The sequence below is a fragment of the Heterodontus francisci genome, chromosome 12, assembly GCF_036365525.1.
Source record: "Heterodontus francisci isolate sHetFra1 chromosome 12, sHetFra1.hap1, whole genome shotgun sequence".
Classification (NCBI taxonomy): domain Eukaryota; kingdom Metazoa; phylum Chordata; class Chondrichthyes; order Heterodontiformes; family Heterodontidae; genus Heterodontus; species Heterodontus francisci.
In genome coordinates this window covers 43,800,597-43,820,188 of record NC_090382.1, presented here as the reverse complement: position 1 = coordinate 43,820,188, position 19,592 = coordinate 43,800,597, and the positions used below count along the sequence as shown (strand labels likewise).

The following is a 19,592-nucleotide window of genomic DNA, read 5'->3' as shown; positions in this document are numbered from 1 at the left end:
CTTCTCACCCCCACCCTCCCCCCTTCTCACCCCCACCCTTCCCCCTTCTCACCCCCACCCTTCCCCCTTCTCACCCCCCACCTTCCCCCCTTCTCACCCCCACCCTTCCCCCCTTCTCACCCCCCACCCTTCCCCCCTTCTCACCCCAACCCTCCCCCATTCTCACCCACCACCCTTCCCACCCCCCACCCTTCCCCCATCTCACCCCCCCACCCTTCCCCCCTTCTCACCCCCAACCCTCCCCCCATCTCAACCCCACCCTTCCCCCTCTTCTCACCCCCAACCCTCCCCCCATTCTCACCCCCACCCTTCCCCCCTTCTCACTTCCACCCATTCCCCCCCTTCTCACCCCCACCCTTCCCCCTCTTCTCACCCCCACCTTCCCATCTTCTCAACCCCACCCTTTGCCCCCTTCTCAACCTCCACCTTTTGCCCCCTTCTCACCCTTCCCCTCCTCACCACCACCCTTCCCACCCCCACCCTTCCCCCCTTCTCTACCCCCACCCTTACCCCATTTTCAACCCCCACCCTTACCCCCTTCTCACCCCCCACCCACCCCCCCCATCTCACCACCACCCTTACCCCCTCACCCCTCCACCCTGACCCCTCTTCACAACCCCCACCACCCCCCTTCTCACCCCACCCCTTCCCCCCATCCATCCCCCCCTTCTCACCACCCATCCATCCCCATTCTCACACCCCCACCCATCCCCATTCTCACCCCTAACCCTCCCCCATTCTCACCCCTAACCCTCCCCCATTCTCACCCACCACCCTTCCCCCCTTCTCACCTCCCACCATTCCCCCTTCTCACCCCCCTTCTCACCCCCAACCCTCCCCCATCTCACCCCCACCCTTCCCCCTCTCCTCACCCCCAACCCTCCCCCCATTCTGACCCCCAGTCTCCCCCTTCTCACCCCCACCCTTCCCCCTCTTCTCACCCCCACCTTCCCCATCTTCTCAACCCCCACCCTTTGCCCCCTTCTCAACCTCCACCCTTTGCCCCCTTCTCACCCTTCCCCCTCCTCACCACCACCCTTCCCCCTTCCCACCCCCAACCTTCCCCCCTCTTCTCACCCCCCACCCTTCCCCCCTTCTCAACCCCACCCTTACCCCTTCTCAATCCCCACCCTTACCCCTTCTCACCCCCACCCATGCCCCCTTCTTACCCCCACCCTTCCCCCATCTCACCCCCCCACCCTTACCCCTCCACAACCCCCACCCATCCCCCTTCTCACCCCACCCTTCCCCCTTCTCAACCCCACCCTTCCCTACCCCTTCTCACCCACCACCCTTCCCCCTACCCCACTTCTCACCCCCACCCTTCCCCGCTTCCCCCACATCACACCCCACCCTTCCCCCTTCTCAACCCCCACCCTTCCCCCACCTTCCCTCTACCCCGCTTCTCCACCCCCCTTCCTCGCTTCCCCCACATCACACCCCCACCCTTCACCCCCTTCTCACCACCCACCCTCCCCCCCACTTCTCACGCCCCACCCTTCCCCCCTTCTCACCCCCACCCTTCCCCCCTTCTCACCCCCCACCCTGTCCCCCATACCCTCACCCCCATCACCCTTCCCCCCTCTCACCCCCCATCACCCATCCCCCCTCACCCCCATAACCCTTCCCCCCTCTCACCCCCACCCTTCCCCCTTCTCACCCCCCACGCTTCCCCCCTTCTCACCCCAACCCTCCCCCCATTCTCACCCACCACCCTTCCCCCCTTCTCACCCCCCACCCTTCCCCCATCTCACCCCCCACCCTTACCCCTCCACAACCCCCACCCATCCCCCTTCTCACCCCACCCTTCCCCCTTCTCAACCCCACCCTTCCCCTACCCCCTTCTCACCCACCACCCTTCCCCACTTCTCACCCCCACCCTTCCCCGCTTCCCCCACATCACACCCCACCCTTCCCCCCTTCTCAACCCCCACCCTTCCCCCCACCCTTTCCTCTACCCCGCTTCTCCACCCCCCTCCTCGCTTCCCCCACATCACACCCCCACCCTTCCCCCCTTCTCACCCCTCACGCTTCCCCCTTCTCACCCCAACCCTCCCCCCATTCTCACCCACCACCCTTCCCCACTTCTCACCCCCCACCCATCCCCCCTTCTCACCCCCAACCCTCCCCCCATCTCACCCCCAACCCTCCCCCATCTTCTTCTCCCCCCCACCTTCCCCATCTTCTCAACCCCCACCCTTTGCCCCCTTCTCAACCTCCACCCTTTGCCCCCTTCTCACCCTTCCCCCTCCTCACCACCACCCTTCCCCCTCTTCTCACGCCCATCTTCCCCATCTTCTCAAGCCCCACCCTTTGCCCCCTTCTCAACCTCCACCCTTTGCCCCCTTCTCACCCTTCCCCCCCCAACCTTCCCCCCTCTTCTCACCCCACCCTTCCCTCCTTCTCAACCCCCACCCTTCCCCCCTTCTCAACCCCCACCCTTCCCCCCTTCTCAACCCCCACCCTTCCCCCCTATCTCACCCCCCAACCTTACCCCCTTCCCACCCCCCCACCCTTACCCCTTCATAACCCCCACCCATCCCCCTTCTCACCCCACCCTTCCCCCTTCTCAACCCCCACCCTTCCCCCCACCCCCTTTTCACCCCCACCCTTCCCCGCTTCCCCCACATCACACCCCCACCCTTCCCCCCTTCTCAACCCCCACCCTTCCCTCTACCCCGCTTCTCCACCCCCCTTCCTCGCTTCCCCCACATCACACCCCCACCCTTCACCCCCTTCCCACCACCCACCCTCCCCCCACTTCTCACGCCCCACCCTTCCCCCTTCACACCCCCACCCTCCCCCCTTTCTCACCCCCCACCCTTCCCCCTTCTCACCTCCCACCCTTCCCCCTTCTCACCCCCCACCCTGTCCCCCATTACCCTCACCCCCCATCACCCTTCCCCACCCTCTCACCCTTCCCCCCTCACCCCCCCATAACTCTTCCCCCCTCTCACCCCCATCACCCTTCCCCCCCTCGCACCCCCCATCACCTTTCCCCCCCTCACCCCATCACCCTTCCCCCCTTCTCACACCCCACCCTTCCCCCTTCTCACCCCCACCCTTCCCCCTTCTCACCCCCACCCTTCCCCCTTCTCACCCCCCACCCATCCCCCTTCTCATCCCACCCTTCCCCCTTCTCATCCCCACCCCCTTCTCACCCCGCACCCTTCCCCGCTTCCTCCACATCACACCCCCACCCTTCCCCGCTTCCTCCACATCACACCCCCACCCTTCCCCCCTTCTCAACCCCCACCCTTCCCTCTACCCCCATTCTCACCCCCACCCTTCCCCGCTTCCCTACATCACACCCCCACCCTTCCCCCCTTCTCACCCCCACCCTTCCCCCCTTCTCACCCCCACTTCTCACCCCCACCCTTCCCCGCTTCCCCACATCACACCCCCACCCTTCCCCCCTTCTCACCCCCACCCTTCCCCCCTTCTCACCCCCACTTCTCACGCTCCACCCTTCCCCCTTCTCACCTTCACCCTTCCCCCCTTCTCACCCACCCCCACCCTTCTCCCCCCTCACTTCCCCCCTCTCACCCCCATCACCCTTACCCCCTCATCCGCATCACCCTTCCCCCCTCTCACCCCCATCACCCTTCCCCCCTCTCAACCTCCACACCCCCACTCCACCCTTCCCCCCTCCACCACCCACACCCCCCCACTACCCTCTCACCTCCCCCCAACCACCCTCTCACCTTCCCCCCCACCACCCTCTTTACCCCCACCCTTCCCCCCCTCACTCACCCCCACCCTTCCCCCCTCACTCACCCACTCCCCCACCCACCCCTCTTCCCCCCCTCACCCCACCCCCAACCCCTCTTCCCCCCCTCACCCCACCCCCAACCACTCTTCCCCCCCCTCACCACACCCCCACCACCCTTCCACCCACCACCCTTCCACCCCCCACTACCCTTCTCCCCCCCAATTACCTTTCTCCCCCCCCAATTACCTTTCTCCCCCACTCCCCACCCTCGCACCACCCACCGCCCTTTGCCCCCCCACTCACCACCCTACTCAGCCCCCACCACCCTTGCCACCCCTCTCTACCCCCAACCCCCCCCAGTAAACCCCGATCCCTCTTCCATGTAGCCCAGCCCCTGCCGCTCTGGTCCGACCCATCTCCTCTTTGCCTTGCTCCTTGTTTCTCGTCCTGTTTCCGTCCCTGTTCCCCTGACGCCCCGCCCATGTTCCCCTGACGCCCCGCCCATGTTCCATTGAAGCCCCGCCCATGTTCCATTGAAGCCCCGCCCATGTTCCCCTGAAGCCCCGCCCATGTTCCCCTGACGCCCCGCCCATGTTCCCCTGACGCCCCGCCCATGTTCCCCTGACGCCCCGCCCATGTTCCCCTGACGCCCCGCCCATGTTCCCCTGAAGCCCCGCCCATGTTCCATTGAAGCCCCGCCCATGTTCCCCCGAAGCACCGCCCATGTACCATTCAAGCCCAGCCATGTTCCCCTGAAGCCCCGCCCATATCCCCCTGAAGCCCCGCCCCTTACTGGTCCTTCCGTCTCCTTAGCCCCGCCTCACCAGCCGGGGAAGGCTGGCTGTTGGCGCATGCGCTGTGTTTGCTGCAGCCACCGGCTTGTGGTGCGGTTGGAGTGAGCTCGGACGAGGTGTTCCGGCCCTTCGCTGTGGGGTCTGCCGGCAGTCGCAGATCGGACCCTGCGGGGCACGGTCCCAGCGCCCGGCTGCCGTTACTGCCGGATGCCTGTGTGCTCGGTTCGGACGGGCTTCTTTGTGTGGATGGGAAGGATGGAGCTGGAGGAACAGTGGTGGAAGGGGCAGCTGGCAACCGACATCCACCAGGCACTCAGAGTCAAGGTCTGGGCTTTCATCCGGGCCGAGGGGAAGGAGGGAGGGGGGGGGATGGGGTGCCAGTCGAACCCCTCAGTTATGGGAAAACTTTGAAGCGGAACCAGGGCTGCCGCTCCTTCGCTGAAACTTCTTCCCAGGGTCAGAAGCCGAGGATCTGCTGTATAGGCTGTGGATCCGAGCTTGGAGCTCGGGCCCGTTAGCACCGAAACCCCTCCCCGGCCTACCCCACCTCGGCCTACCCCACCTTCCCCCACTCCCCCCACTCTCCCTTTCACCCCCCCCACTCTCCCTTTCACCCCCCCCACTCTCCCTTTCACCCCCCCCACTCTCCCTTTCACCCCCCCCACTCTCCCTTTCACCCCCCCCACTCTCCCTTTCACCCCCCCCACTCTCCCTTTCACCCCCCCCACTCTCCCTTTCACCCCCCCCCACTCTCCCTTTCACCCCCCCCACTCTCCCTTTCACCCCCCCACTCTCCCTTTCACCCCCCCCCACTCTCACTTTCACCCCCCCCCACTCTCGCTTTCACCCCCCCCCACTCTCCCTTTCACCCCCCCCCCACTCTCCCTTTCACCCCCCCCCCACTCTCCCTTTCACCCCCCCCCCACTCTCCCTTTCACCCCCCCCCCACTCTCCCTTTCACCCCCCCCCACTCTCCCTTTCACCCCCCCCCACTCTCCCTTTCACCCCCCCCCACTCTCCCTTTCACCCCCCCCCACTCTCCCTTTCACCCCCCCCCCACTCTCCCTTTCACCCCCCCCACTCTCCCTTTCACCCCCCCCACTCTCCTTTCACCCCCCCCACTCTCCCTTTCACCCCCCCCCACTCTCCCTTTCACCCCCCCACTCTCCCTTTCACCCCCCCACTCTCCCTTTCACCCCCCACTCTCCCTTTCACCCCCCCCCACTCTCCCTTTCACCCCCCCCCCACTCTCCCTTTCACCCCCCCCCCACTCTCCCTTTCACCCCCCCCCCACTCTCCCTTTCACCCCCCCCCCACTCTCCCTTTCACCCCCCCCCACTCTCCCTTTCACCCCCCCCCACTCTCCCTTTCACCCCCCCCCCACTCTCCCTTTCACCCCCCCCCCACTCTCCCTTTCACCCCCCCCCACTCTCCCTTTCACCCCCCCCCCACTCTCCCTTTCACCCCCCCCCACTCTCCCTTTCACCCCCCCCCACTCTCCCTTTCACCCCCCCCACTCTCCCTTTCACCCCCCCCACTCTCCCTTTCACCCCCCCCACTCTCCCTTTCACCCCCCCCCACTCTCCCTTTCACCCCCCCCCACTCTCCCTTTCACCCCCCCCCACTCTCCCTTTCACCCCCCCCCACTCTCCCTTTCACCCCCCCCACTCTCCCTTTCACCCCCCCCACTCTCCCTTTCACCCCCCCCCACTCTCCCTTTCACCCCCCCCACTCTCCCTTTCACCCCCCCCACTCTCCCTTTCACCCCCCCCACTCTCCCTTTCACCCCCCCCACTCTCCCTTTCACCCCCCCCACTCTCCCTTTCACCCCCCCCACTCTCCCTTTCACCCCCCCCACTCTCCCTTTCACCCCCCCCACTCTCCCTTTCACCCCCCCCACTCTCCCTTTCACCCCCCCCACTCTCCCTTTCACCCCCCCCACTCTCCCTTTCACCCCCCCCACTCTCCCTTTCACCCCCCCCACTCTCCCTTTCACCCCCCCCACTCTCCCTTTCACCCCCCCCACTCTCCCTTTCACCCCCCCCACTCTCCCTTCACCCCCCCACTCTCCCTTTCACCCCCCCACTCTCCCTTTCACCCCCCCACTCTCCCTTTCACCCCCCCACTCTCCCTTTCACCCCCCCCACTCTCCCTTTCACCCCCCCCCACTCTCCCTTTCACCCCCCCCACTCTCCCTTTCACCCCCCCCACTCTCCCTTTCACCCCCCCCACTCTCCCTTTCACCCCCCCCACTCTCCCTTTCACCCCCCCCACTCTCCCTTTCACCCCCCCCACTCTCCCTTTCACCCCCCCCACTCTCCCTTTCACCCCCCCCACTCTCCCTTTCACCCCCCCCACTCTCCCTTTCACCCCCCCCACTCTCCCTTTCACCCCCCCCACTCTCCCTTTCACCCCCCCCACTCTCCCTTTCACCCCCCCCACACTCCCTTTCACCCCCCCCACTCTCCCTTTCACCCCCCCCACTCTCCCTTTCACCCCCCCCACTCTCCCTTTCACCCCCCCCACTCTCCCTTTCACCCCCCCCACTCTCCCTTTCACCCCCCCCACTCTCCCTTTCACCCCCCCCACTCTCCCTTTCACCCCCCCCACTCTCCCTTTCACCCCCCCCACTCTCCCTTTCACCCCCCCCACTCTCCCTTTCACCCCCCCCACTCTCCCTTTCACCCCCCCCACTCTCCCTTTCACCCCCCCCACTCTCCCTTTCACCCCCCCCACTCTCCCTTTCACCCCCCCCACTCTCCCTTTCACCCCCCCCACTCTCCCTTTCACCCCCCCCACTCTCCCTTTCACCCCCCCCACTCTCCCTTTCACCCCCCCCCACTCTCCCTTTCACCCCCCCCACTCTCCCTTTCACCCCCCCCCACTCTCCCTTTCACCCCCCCCACTCTCCCTTTCACCCCCCCCCACTCTCCCTTTCACCCCCCCCCACTCTCCCTTTCACCCCCCCCCACTCTCCCTTTCACCCCCCCCACTCTCCCTTTCACCCCCCCCCACTCTCCCTTTCACCCCCCCCACTCTCCCTTTCACCCCCCCCCACTCTCCCTTTCACCCCCCCCCACTCTCCCTTTCACCCCCCCCACTCTCCCTTTCACCCCCCCCCCACTCTCCCTTTCACCCCCCCCACTCTCCCTTTCACCCCCCCCCCACTCTCCCTTTCACCCCCCCCCACTCTCCCTTTCACCCCCCCCCACTCTCCCTTTCACCCCCCCCACTCTCCCTTTCACCCCCCCCCACTCTCCCTTTCACCCCCCCCCACTCTCCCTTTCACCCCCCCCACTCTCCCTTTCACCCCCCCCACTCTCCCTTTCACCCCCCCCACTCTCCCTTTCACCCCCCCCCACTCTCCCTTTCACCCCCCCCCACTCTCCCTTTCACCCCCCCCCACTCTCCCTTTCACCCCCCCCACTCTCCCTTTCACCCCCCCCACTCTCCCTTTCACCCCCCCACTCTCCCTTTCACCCCCCCCACTCTCCCTTTCACCCCCCCCACTCTCCCTTTCACCCCCCCCACTCTCCCTTTCACCCCCCCCACTCTCCCTTTCACCCCCCCCACTCTCCCTTTCACCCCCCCCACTCTCCCTTTCACCCCCCCCACTCTCCCTTTCACCCCCCCCACTCTCCCTTTCACCCCCCCCACTCTCCCTTTCACCCCCCCCACTCTCCCTTTCACCCCCCCCACTCTCCCTTTCACCCCCCCACTCTCCCTTTCACCCCCCCCACTCTCCCTTTCACCCCCCCCACTCTCCCTTTCACCCCCCCCACTCTCCCTTTCACCCCCCCCACTCTCCCTTTCACCCCCCCACTCTCCCTTTCACCCCCCCCACTCTCCCTTTCAACCCCCCCACTCTCCCTTTCAACCCCCCCACTCTCCCTTTCAACCCCCCCACTCTCCCTTTCAACCCCCCCACTCTCCCTTTCAACCCCCCCACTCTCCCTTTCAACCCCCCCACTCTCCCTTTCAACCCCCCACTCTCCCTTTCAACCCCCCCACTCTCCCTTTCACCCCCCCACTCTCCCTTTCAACCCCCCCACTCTCCCTTTCATCCCCCCACTCTCCCTTTCAACCCCCCCACTCTCCCTTTCAACCCCCCCACTCTCCCTTTCAAACCCCCCCACTCTCCCTTTCAACCCCCCCACTCTCCCTTTCACCCCCCCCACTCTCCCTTTCACCCCCCCCCCACTCTCCCTTTCACCCCCCCCACTCTCCCTTTCCCACCCCCCCCACCTCTCTTTTCCCACCCCCCCCCACCTCTCTTATCCCACCCCCCCCACCTCTCTTTTCCCACCCCCCCACCTCTCTTTTCCCACCCCCCCCACCTCTCTTTTCCCACCCCCCCCACCTCTCTTTTCCCACCCCCCCCACCTCTCTTTTCCCACCCCCCCACCTCTCTTTTCCCACCCCCCCCCACCTCTCTTTTCCCACCCCCCCCCACCTCTCTTTTCCCACCCCCCCCACCTCTCTTTTCCCACCCCCCCCACCTCTACCTCTCTCTCCAGGCCTTCGCTCCCATTTGCCATTTAACTGCCCCTTTGTTCACTGCTGTCTCTTTAAAAGTTTCTCTACCTGTTTTGTTGATGGAAGGTTACTTACTGTTTATTTTGTATGCGAATTTGTCATTTGATTTTTAAACACTGCTTGTGTAAAGAATGTTGTCTGTTTAGAAGGAACAGTTTGAAGTACTTAGTAGTTGTACTCCTTCCCATTCAATTTGTTTTAAGTTCTTTTATTGTGGCTGGTAAGTGCAAATGAGGTTTTTTGTCCTGTTTAAAAGCCCTTTCTAACTTTTTTCCTAGTGCAGTGTCAAACTAATACTTAGTTCTGTTTTGGATTGTTTCAGCGTTAATGGAAAGCAAATGTTGGAATTGTTCCTTTAAACACTCAAAACATTCCATCAAGTAGTTTTTAAAGAAGTAAAAGCAGTTTTGAAGACATAGTGATGAATGCAAAATGTTTTACTTCTACCTGTAATTTAGTGCTCACTATGGGGCTTTTAGAAGCTGCAACAAGTGCAAAACGGTGATGCAGTGTCCAACAACTATTTGATGCCATAATACATTTTTAAACAGAGAACTTAGGTTTCATTTGGATTCTCAGAAACTTGCCTTTGGTTATTGTTTGTGTGAATAATGTACAAAAGCTCAAAGCTAAACACAGGAAAACAGACTACAGAGCTGTTATTAGAAGTAAATAAAACTATTTTACTTGGAGCAAGTTAAACTTATTGTAAATTTTCATCCCTCAAAATGAATGCTGTACATAGGCAATGAAGTTATGAAAGTGCCTCTGTTTTGAGGATTCATTTTTGAAAAATTGAAGGAATGTTAAACTTTGGGGTATTCAAAGGGGGTCATGTAAAGGCCACTTGACTGAAAAACAGCCTCTGGAAATGTTTTTTTAAAGGGGCACTGAGGTCTTGTGAGGAAAACAAGCCTTTCCTGGAAACCACCTGATTTCCAGCAACAAGAAGAAGCTCAATAAACAACAGAGAACTTTGGAAATCTGGAGAAGTTGTTTATAAAGAAGTGACCGGTCAAAAGCTTGACCCTCCTGTTCTCAGTTTTGCTTTTGAATTGTTTCGAGTTGTGGTTGAACTGTATAAAAAAGGAAAGAACTTCCAAGGAGACAAGAGAACACCACAACCCAGCTCAGCTTTCCAGCACCTCTCTACAAGACCCTGAGAAGTCTACTGTGTCAACTCATCTCGTCTCCTGTCTTTGGAGAAAAGCCTGCTAAATTAATTCTCAACGCCGCCTAAAAAGAACAGTTCTAAAAGATCCCAGTGACCCATCTACGTGTACTCGGAGGCCAGACTGTATGCCAGTTTTAGAACACAACATATTTCATCTGCTGTTGCTTCAAGAATGAGCAAGTATTCAGCCCGTGTGTTTTTTGTCTATAATCGACGTCTAAAATACAAATCTCTTAATTTTTCTGGTTAACCTGTGTGTGTGTGTGTGTGTGTGTGTGTGTGTGTGTGTGTGTGTGTGTGTGAAGGGCGAAGGTAAAAAGGGAACTTTAATATTTCAATCTGTGTGTTTATACTTTACTTCATTACTGGTTAAGACTTGTTTAAACAACAAAATTATCAGTTTATTATAAAAGAAACATGGTTGGTGTATTTTATTCTAGGGTAAAAAGAGTCTGTGATTGACTGTATTGGTTAGTGGGGAAAAAATTTAAATATATGTTGTGACCGGTGAAGAAGTGGAATTAGAATAAACAGTGCACTCCTCTTGCCTCGGTCGTAACAAAGTCATGTTTAGTTTTACATCCAGTATTGAAACGATGCCTTTTGTTACATTACTGACTCCCCTTTCTGTTTCATTGTTGTATTTCTTGGCCATTCCTTATTTCAGTGGTTCAGGGACAATGTCATCACTTATTGAAGATACCTGGGTTGTTGAGTAATGTGATTTTAGGACCCCATGTCCTGATTGAAATTAAAATTGAATAATCTGAGGCAGGGTTTATGCATACCTACATTGGCTTCAACACTGGAGTTCAGCTACCGCCTATATACAGTATGAACAGCCAGTAATGAAGGTTTGACTGTCACTGTATAATCGATATTTACATTTATTATCCCTGTACTAAAAAGATTTTGTATTCTGAACTGTTGTACCCTGTATGTAAGAAGTTGTAAGGTCCTATTTTGCAGATGTTAGTAGTTATATCAAACTGTTCCCAGGATATGAAGATTTCCTATTATAATTAGAGGTTTGTATGGCTATGGTGCATTTCCTTTCTGTTTAATTACTCAATCCCTGGCTTCCAACAATACATGTTAGTTTATTAATTCACAGAATTACTGATAACTAAAATGTTGGTGCTGTCGTTACAGGTTGAATAGTTTATCGATGTGAGTTGTTGTTCATGCGGCTGTGAAAGTTAGTTTTGAGTTTTATGTTCATTGCTAAATATCCATTTTATTTTATAACAATGCAGCTTCAGCAAAATGATAAAACTTGAGCTTGGCTAGTTTGGAAAATTACAATACTTCTAGCATTGTTTGCACTTTACAAAACTAAATTTTGAAGTAATTCCCTGCTTTGAAACTTTCATCTGAAATACTGGCAGTTAAATAAATCTATCCAAATCAAAGCTGCCCAACATTGTCCTTCACTTTTTACAGCCTAGGTCCAAAATACAAGCTGTTCGCTAACAGTACAGGTCCTTCTGAATCCAAAGTAACTTACTAGATTGTACAGAGGACTTAACATGTTTGGTTTGTTAAAACATCAATTGATGCTTTTGAATTGGAGCCTTTTACAAGTTATCAAAATAAGTGGTTTCAGTAATTTAAGAACTAAACCTATAGAGTTAGTTAGAAGTGATTTCCATCATAAACAGGCTTTTTCCTCTTTAGTACTTGTAACAAGAACTTAATGCAATGGAGACATTTTATTTTCAAATCTTGGTTTTCCTCTGCACAGTGATGAAAAATGTCATGTGCATTTTTGAGATTCCTGTTTGGTTCTCAAACAAGCCGTGGGAAATGTAAACTAGGTGTCAGTGTTAAAACAACACAGAAGTTTTGGAACGACTTTCTTATCTCACCAGGAGGTCTAAACGGGTGACCGAAATTGAAGAGGTCTTGGAAAACAATTGGAAGGTCAAATGGCAAGCGTGAATCTTTTTTTCTTGAGATTTTTTAAAATATCCTATTAGGTGAAGTTGAGTTGTACGATTGCAAACAGACTGTTGACTTAACTATGGCTTTTTATTTACCTTATATAATGAGGGTCACCTGTAAGCATCAAAGTTCTGGCTTCACCAAGCTCAGCATGCAGCTGTTCACTCATGGCAAAATATGACACGGGCTTAGAAAAGCCTGGAGCTTACTGGAGCATGGCCTGGTATTGTGCATGGGCTTTGTACATTGTTTTTATGATGAGGTTTCGTAGCACAACTACGCATCTCCTAATGAGGGCCGTGCTTTGCATTTTTTCTTCCTGGCGTAAATCCTGTTCCAGCAACTGTTCTGTGGTTTAAAAAAAAATGTGCCTTTGTTGCTAAGCAGTCAGACCCTACTAGCAGGTGGCAAGCGAGAGCTTCTAGGTATTCTTTCTGTCAAGACACACACTTGACGCCTTTTCTTTTCCCTGCTCTTTTGCATTGTGTGCATAGGAATTGAAGCTGCCTGTCTACAAGGCTCATTCACCACAGATTGGCTTGCGCCGCTATTTTGCTGACCTCCTCGCCATCCTGAGCAATCGCTACCAGCTCTGTCCCACAGCACGTCACCTCGCTGTTTACTTACTAGACCTTTTCATGGACCACTACGACGTTGCAGCAAAACAGCTATATGTCATTGCCCTTTCCTGCCTCCTCCTAGCTAGTAAGTATGTTTTTTAAATTGGACTGCTTAAATAAGTATAATTTGAAAATGACTCTGCCAGGTTTTGGAATTGATGGCTGATATGTTACTTTTTTTAATGAGGTGATCTTATAAAGTTGCAGATGGCCAATGTCTGGAAGTGTAAATATTGCAAAAATTACTGTCCTTTTCATAATCATACCTGTCTGAATATTAACCAGTTCAAAAAGGAATGTGTGACTTTGAAGCATATTTCTCATCCTGAGGACATTCAGGACAAGTAAACCTTTTAACTATTCAGTATCTAGAAAGTAATTGTAGATTAAGTTTTACATCCAATAAAGACTATTCTGTTCAAAGAAAAAATCAGGGGTTCTCCATATACTGTTACATTGTTACATTGTTTTTAAATTGCCTAACTTTTTTGCTGCATGGCGCAGTGTCTGTTCCACCCAAAACCTACCTTCAGTATTGGGGTCATTTTTTTTGGGTAGAAGTAACCATTTTCTTATGTAGCTTTGCTTCCTCAACAAGTGCATAAAATCTTACATGAATTACATCCAACCCATTACATCCTTTGGAATGTATTTGCACTGCAGCTAACCAGCCTGAGACCAATAGCTGCAGTTTGCATGTATGTTGCTTGATTTCTGTCTGGCTGGAAGTCATAACTGCAGTGTTTAGTAGAGTTCTCCACAGGCCTGAATACACACATGGGCAGAGCTGTCTCCAAGCTAGAAATTTAAATGTTTAAAGAATTCAGAAGGAAGAATCTTTACTTTAAACACTTTATTGAGGTCAGGTGACCCCTTGAGCACTTTATAAACCAGATTTGACATTGTGCTGAATTTATACTTTGGAGCGAGCGGCCCTGACTTCAGGTTTATGCGGGCGGCACAGTGGCGCAGTGGTTAGCACTGCAGCCTCACAGCTCCAGGGACCCGAGTTCGATTCTGGGTACTGCCTGTGTGGAGTTTGCAAGTTCTCCCTGTGTCTGCGTGGGTTTTCTCCGGGTGCTCCGGTTTCCTCCCACAAGCCAAAAGACTTGCAGGTTGGTAGGTAAATTGGCCATTATAAATTGTCACTAGTATAGGTAGGTGGTAGGGAAATATAGGGAGAGGTGGGGATGTTTGGTAGGAATATGGGATTAGTGTAGGATTAGTATAAATGGGTGGTTGATGGTCGGCACAGACTCGGTGGGCCGAAGGGCCTGTTTCAGTGCTGTATCTCTAATCTAATCTAATCTAATCTAAATCTTTAGCATCTGTGCAATGTTCAAATCGACTCATGCTACCAATAAACCTGCATAATAACTGAACCCCCAAGTGCAATTTGAAAAAATAAGTTGAGAGAGTTTAAAATTGCAGCTGATTAATGGGGATTGATTGTAAGATACGATTGCGGTCCTTTGAAACAGTACTTCTGCTGTTATTAAATTGTGTAGCTTCACAGTTGACCTTTGCTGAAAATCTTTTTGAAAAGTCCATCTGAGAGAGTTAAATTGTGTTGAACAGTTTGTTTATTGTTTAATTGAGGGAATTGATTCCTCTGTCTGTCTATCTCCCACCCGTCTCAATTTTATCTCCTCCCTCCCCTCTTGAAGGCATTAACTTATATTGGGTATCAATCTACAGCTTCGAGCTGTCCATTTGTACTTCACACACTAGTCTATATTTAAGCATATAGCAAGTGTCAGGGTACTGAGTTGTCAGGGCAGCATAACTGAGATTGGTCCTGGCCTTTCCCAATGTCCCCACAAGTGGGAATATGGACCAAGTTTTCTCAAGGAAGGTCTTTGTAGCCCCTGCTTGAAGTGTCAGCCTTGCCTCAGTCGCACTGTTGCATTGGAGTTAGAAGATAATCTAGGCTGCCACTTCATTTTAGTACTGTGGGGTTGCTGAATCGTCTGAGGTGCTGTCCTTTGAATGAGATGACAAGGTGAGGTCCTGTTTACCCTCTCAGTTGGACAAGTAAGAACCAATGGAAGAGGAGTAGGGAAGTTCACTTCGTATCCTGGCCAACAGTTATCCTTCAGCCAACATTACTCATGGATTTTCTGGTCATTTGTTTCGTTGCTGTTTGTGGACCCATGCTGTGTACAAATTGACTGTCACATTTCCCTACATTATGATACTGACTGCACTTCAAAAGTATTTAATTGGCCATGAAATGCTTTAGGACATCCTAAAGTCATGAAAAACGCTATATAAATGGAAGTTCCATCCCTTTTTTTTCTGTTAGTAACTTGCTGCAATTAGCTAACTCAGCAGAAACTGGGAATTGAGCCAGGGACCTATCCTGTTCTGCCTATAAGTTACTGGATAAGCCGTCGGAATCCCTAATAAGTGTCCAGCTCGAAATGTTGACTTGCCTGTTCTTGCTGCAGCTGTTGAGTGACCTCCACTGTGTTTACAGCATTTTCTGTTTTGCTTTAAATCTTTTAGTTTAACAGTTCTATTTCAGTGACCTTCAGCCTTTTATCAGTTGTCAGGAATAGCAAAGATGAGACTAGAGGGGGAATGGAGGAGTATTATGGAAACAGTTATTACTGTTTCTGTTCTTGTAATTTTCTGTATCAAAAATAAAAGCAGAAAGTACTGAAATATTTGGGACAATGATAGCCTAATATTTTGAGCGAGGCTTCATGAATAAGTCTTCTATTTTGTTTAAGGTATCCAGCATTTGTGCTTTTTATTTCTGCTGAATAAAAGCAAAGGTTTACCCAAGAACTGGAGTCGGCCATTAGTTCTGTTCCACCATTTTATTAGCCACCTTGTGTTTAAATCGGGAAGCGTTCCTTAAAAATATCTTTTATGGGATAATTTTGTTGATGCATACATACCCAGGTTTACTTCCTAGCCCCTCAAGCAATAAATGTGAGTCAGAAAATATGGGTTGCAGTGTTGTAGCCCATCTCTGGGTTCATGCTTACTGCTAATCAGTTGCCGTATCAATCGTGAAACCTTGCAAAATTATGCCTGGAATGTGAAATTTGAGTTTATGATCATTTCTCATTGTGGCAAATTTAGTGGATTGAAGCATTATTTTACAGTGACAGTTTCTGGTTAACAGCTTTTGCTGAAACAGCAATTCTTGCCAACTGTAGCATTAACTCTTCCCCAGCAACTGTGATAGCATGGGCTGTTCAAGGAGCTAAGCCTACCCAAAGCGATGCCTATTTAAGATGTTCTTTCTGCCTGTAAAGTCATTTGGCACAGTGCCACTGTTCTAAGTTGGGGGAAGAAGGTATGGTGCAATATATTTCTCCGAGAATGTTGACAGAAATTCTGTGATCGAATTGTAGGAAGTTCAAAAATTCTCATCATTGTTTTCAAATTCCCCGTGGTCTTGCCCCCTCCTCTTTAAAAACTTACCCAGCCCCTCAATCCTCCGAGATATGGTCTCTTGAGCATCCCTGAATTTAATTGCTTCACCATTGGTGGCTCTGCCTTCAGTTGCCTAGGTCCTAAGCTCTGGAATTCCCTCCCTACACCCCTCTGCCTCTATCTTGCTTTTCCCCCTTTAAGATACTTCTTGAAATCTGCCTCTTTGACCAAGCTTTTGATCATCTGATGTAATATCCCCTTATGTGGCTCAGTGTCTTATTTTGTTTTATATTGCTCCTGTGAAGTGCCTTGAAACTTTATTATGTTAAAGGCACTATGTAAATATAAGTAGTTGTTGGTGGCAAGGGGATTGTCATTTTCTCCCCCATCTCTTTCCCCTACCCTGTGACTTGCTGCTGTGTGATACTTTATCAAATGGCTGAAAAGTGTCCATATTGTTGACAGGCAACATCAGTATTCAAACTTGTGCACATTTTGTAGTAACATAAGAACAGTAAGTAGGCCATTCAGTTCCTTGAACTTGTTTTGCTATTCAATTATATCATAGCTGATCTGTACCTCAACTGCAGTTATCTGTCTTTATCCATAGCACATCATACTCTTTGTGAGAGTGTTCCAGAATTTCACTACCCTTTGCGTGGGAAAAGCGCTCGATTTCAGTCCTGAATGGCCTAGCTCTAGTTTTAATATCGTGCTACCTTGTTACTGGATCTCCCACCCACCAGAGGAAATTATTTCTATGTATCCAACCTGTGGAATCTCTTTATTATTTTAAAAACCTCAATTAGATCATCCTGAGCCTTCTAAAATCAAAGAAAATATTAGTCAACTTTGTGACCTATCCTCAATTTAATCTTTCAAATCCTGGTAGTATACTGGTATATCCTTCCTGAGGTTCAGCTTGATATCTAAACTGTTCATACTGGCAATCTTTCCCATTCAACAACTTTGAGCTTGGTGATTTGTTCAAGGGCGTCATAATAAGAAAATGATTAAGTGAAAGCTTTTAGAGAAAAACTGTAATTTTGTTCTTTTGAAATTTTCCGTCTACCATGATCTCTATTGAAGATATTGAGACATAGCAGGGGATAGTGCTAGTGGTCCACTAATACTCACCCAAGTGCCCCCCCCGCCCCCGTTGAGTGAGTCGTGGAAGTGAATGTTGGAAACTAGATATGGTGACCGTTACAACTGAATGTGATCCTCTTGGCCTTTCCATCAGGGTTCACTATATAGTGATCCAAGTTCCAACTTCCTCTTGTCACCATCGCATCTTGTTTGAAGGCATTTGCATAGCCTGTTTGATGCTGTGGCTAAGAGCAGTTCACTTGGCATGGGCCAGTGAATAAAACCTGTTGACCAGCATGGCTGTAGCTCACTGGACAGTACACAATTAGTGAGAGGTTACTATAATTCAATATAGCTCGGAAATCAAATCATTTCCCCCCTCCCCCAGTAAATCTCCCTGTTTTTCCTTAGAATGTCAAATTTAAGATTTAGTAGTCTGTCTTGCTCACCAGATTTGCTATCTGAAATTCCAACCTTGCAGGAATCTGACCAGTTGGTCTTCCTCGCACCTGTGCCTGGAGGGGATGTTTCTGAAAATGTAAACTTTTCCAAGATTTTTCACATCTGCTTATAAATCCATATCCTGCAGGTGGGATTTGCTTTGCTTCCTCATTATATGCTAGGCCTTTCTGAGCTATTTTCTCCATAAATTGACAGTGATCTCCTTTAAACCAGTACCTGGATTAGTAGTTGAAAATCCTTGGGGACTATGGAATGTTGGGTGAGGGAAATGGTGATTGATCATGATTGGTATTGTCTATTCAGTCTAACTGCAGTCTACTTATTACTGATTTTAAATGTACAAAGGGTGAGGAAGGGCAGAACTTTCCTTTTAAGCTGCAATCGAAGGAAGTTCATTTGCACCATTGAAGCATGTGCTGTTCCTTAGTTATAGCAGAATAATTTCTAAACAGCTTTGGCTGTTATTGCAGCAGTTGTCTGCTTGATGCTACAAAGACAATAGCAGAAGTGGAAGCCATGTGATCCTTCAAAGCTTTGCTGAACTCTTATGTGAACTGTTCATATTGAACCTTTGAAGATGTCCAAAAATAGCTCTTAATTTTTACTGTAGTCATTAGCCTGCTTTGTAAGCAAATACTTTTGGTTTGCAGAAACAGTTGGTGATATGCGTGCTATAGGTTGTCTTTATACTCTCCAGCCTAAAATAGCTCGTGATTTTATGAATGCTTTTTACCCCCATAATTATATATGCCTGTGCTTAAAGATCGTTGCACAATGCTCATTGTCACATTTTGTTACCCCCTCTCCAATTTGCTTCCTTCCTCTCCTGAAGTAATTAACCCGCATTGGATTATGGTTTCCCAAATACCAGGTGTCTCGTACCTTATCTGAATGATCATTCTTCATGTGTGAACCAAGCACTCAGGCAATTCAACTGCAGAGAGCATAGCAGCTGAGCTTGATCTTGTCCACACGTGGGAACTTTCGAGCAGGGGCCATTAGATAGTGAGCAGGAGTGAAAACCCTGCTTTTCGGAGGTGCTGTCTTTCGGATGAATGTTAAACTGAAGCCCTGTGTGTCCCCTTAGGTGAATGTAAAAGATCCCATGGCATTATTTTGAAGATGAACAGGAAATTTTTCTTCTGTATCCTGGCCAATGTTTATTCTTCCAACATCACTTAAAAAGCCGAGGAGTTCTCTTGCTGTCAGCTGTGGCTGAGTTGGTAGCACTCACGTCTCTGAATCACAAGGTTCCGGGATCAAGTTACACTCAGGGGCTTGAACACAAAAATCAAGGCAGACATTCCATTGCAGTACTGAGGGAGTGCTGCGCTGTTGGAGGTGCCATCTTTTGGATGAGATGTTAAACTGAGGCCCCACCTGCCTGCTTGGGTGGATGTAAAAGATCCCATGGCACTATTTTGAAGTGGAACCAAAGACTGACAGGAAGTGCTGTATCAGAACAATGGGATATCTTTAAGGAAGAGATGCTTCAGGTACAGGCTAAGTACATTCCAACAAGAGTGAAAGGTCAGGGAATCAATAACAGGGCTCCTTGGATGACGAGGGAGATGCAGATTATGATGAAACAAAAAAAAGAGGGTGTATGATGCATGTCAGGTGAATTTTTCAAGTGACTTATTTTAAAATAAGTTGAGAGGGCAGGTGAAAAAGAAAATTAGACTGGCAAAGGGAGAATGAGAAAATGTATTAATTAGTGCTAGAAATGTCAGTTAGAGGGGTAAAATGCTTCACCTGTGAGATGTGGGAGGTCCGTGACGCTTCCAGCGTTCCGTACGACTACATCTGCAGGAAGTGTACCCAGTTGCAGCTCCTCACAGACTGCATGGATCGGTTGGAGCAGCAACTGG

General features: G+C 51.9%; 1 protein-coding gene across 1 annotated transcript in view; it reads left to right on the top strand.

The window, feature by feature from the left end:
• The first annotated feature begins 4,621 nt into the window (after nucleotides 1-4,621).
• ccnjl (cyclin J-like) overlaps nucleotides 4,622-19,592 on the top strand; it is a 111,441-nt gene continuing 96,470 nt past the window's right edge. The window contains exons 1-2 of the mRNA XM_068043365.1: nucleotides 4,622-4,830; nucleotides 12,655-12,865. Of these exons, the coding sequence (XP_067899466.1) occupies nucleotides 4,714-4,830; nucleotides 12,655-12,865 (328 nt within the window). The 5' untranslated portion in view covers nucleotides 4,622-4,713. The remainder of the gene's footprint in view (nucleotides 4,831-12,654; nucleotides 12,866-19,592) is intronic.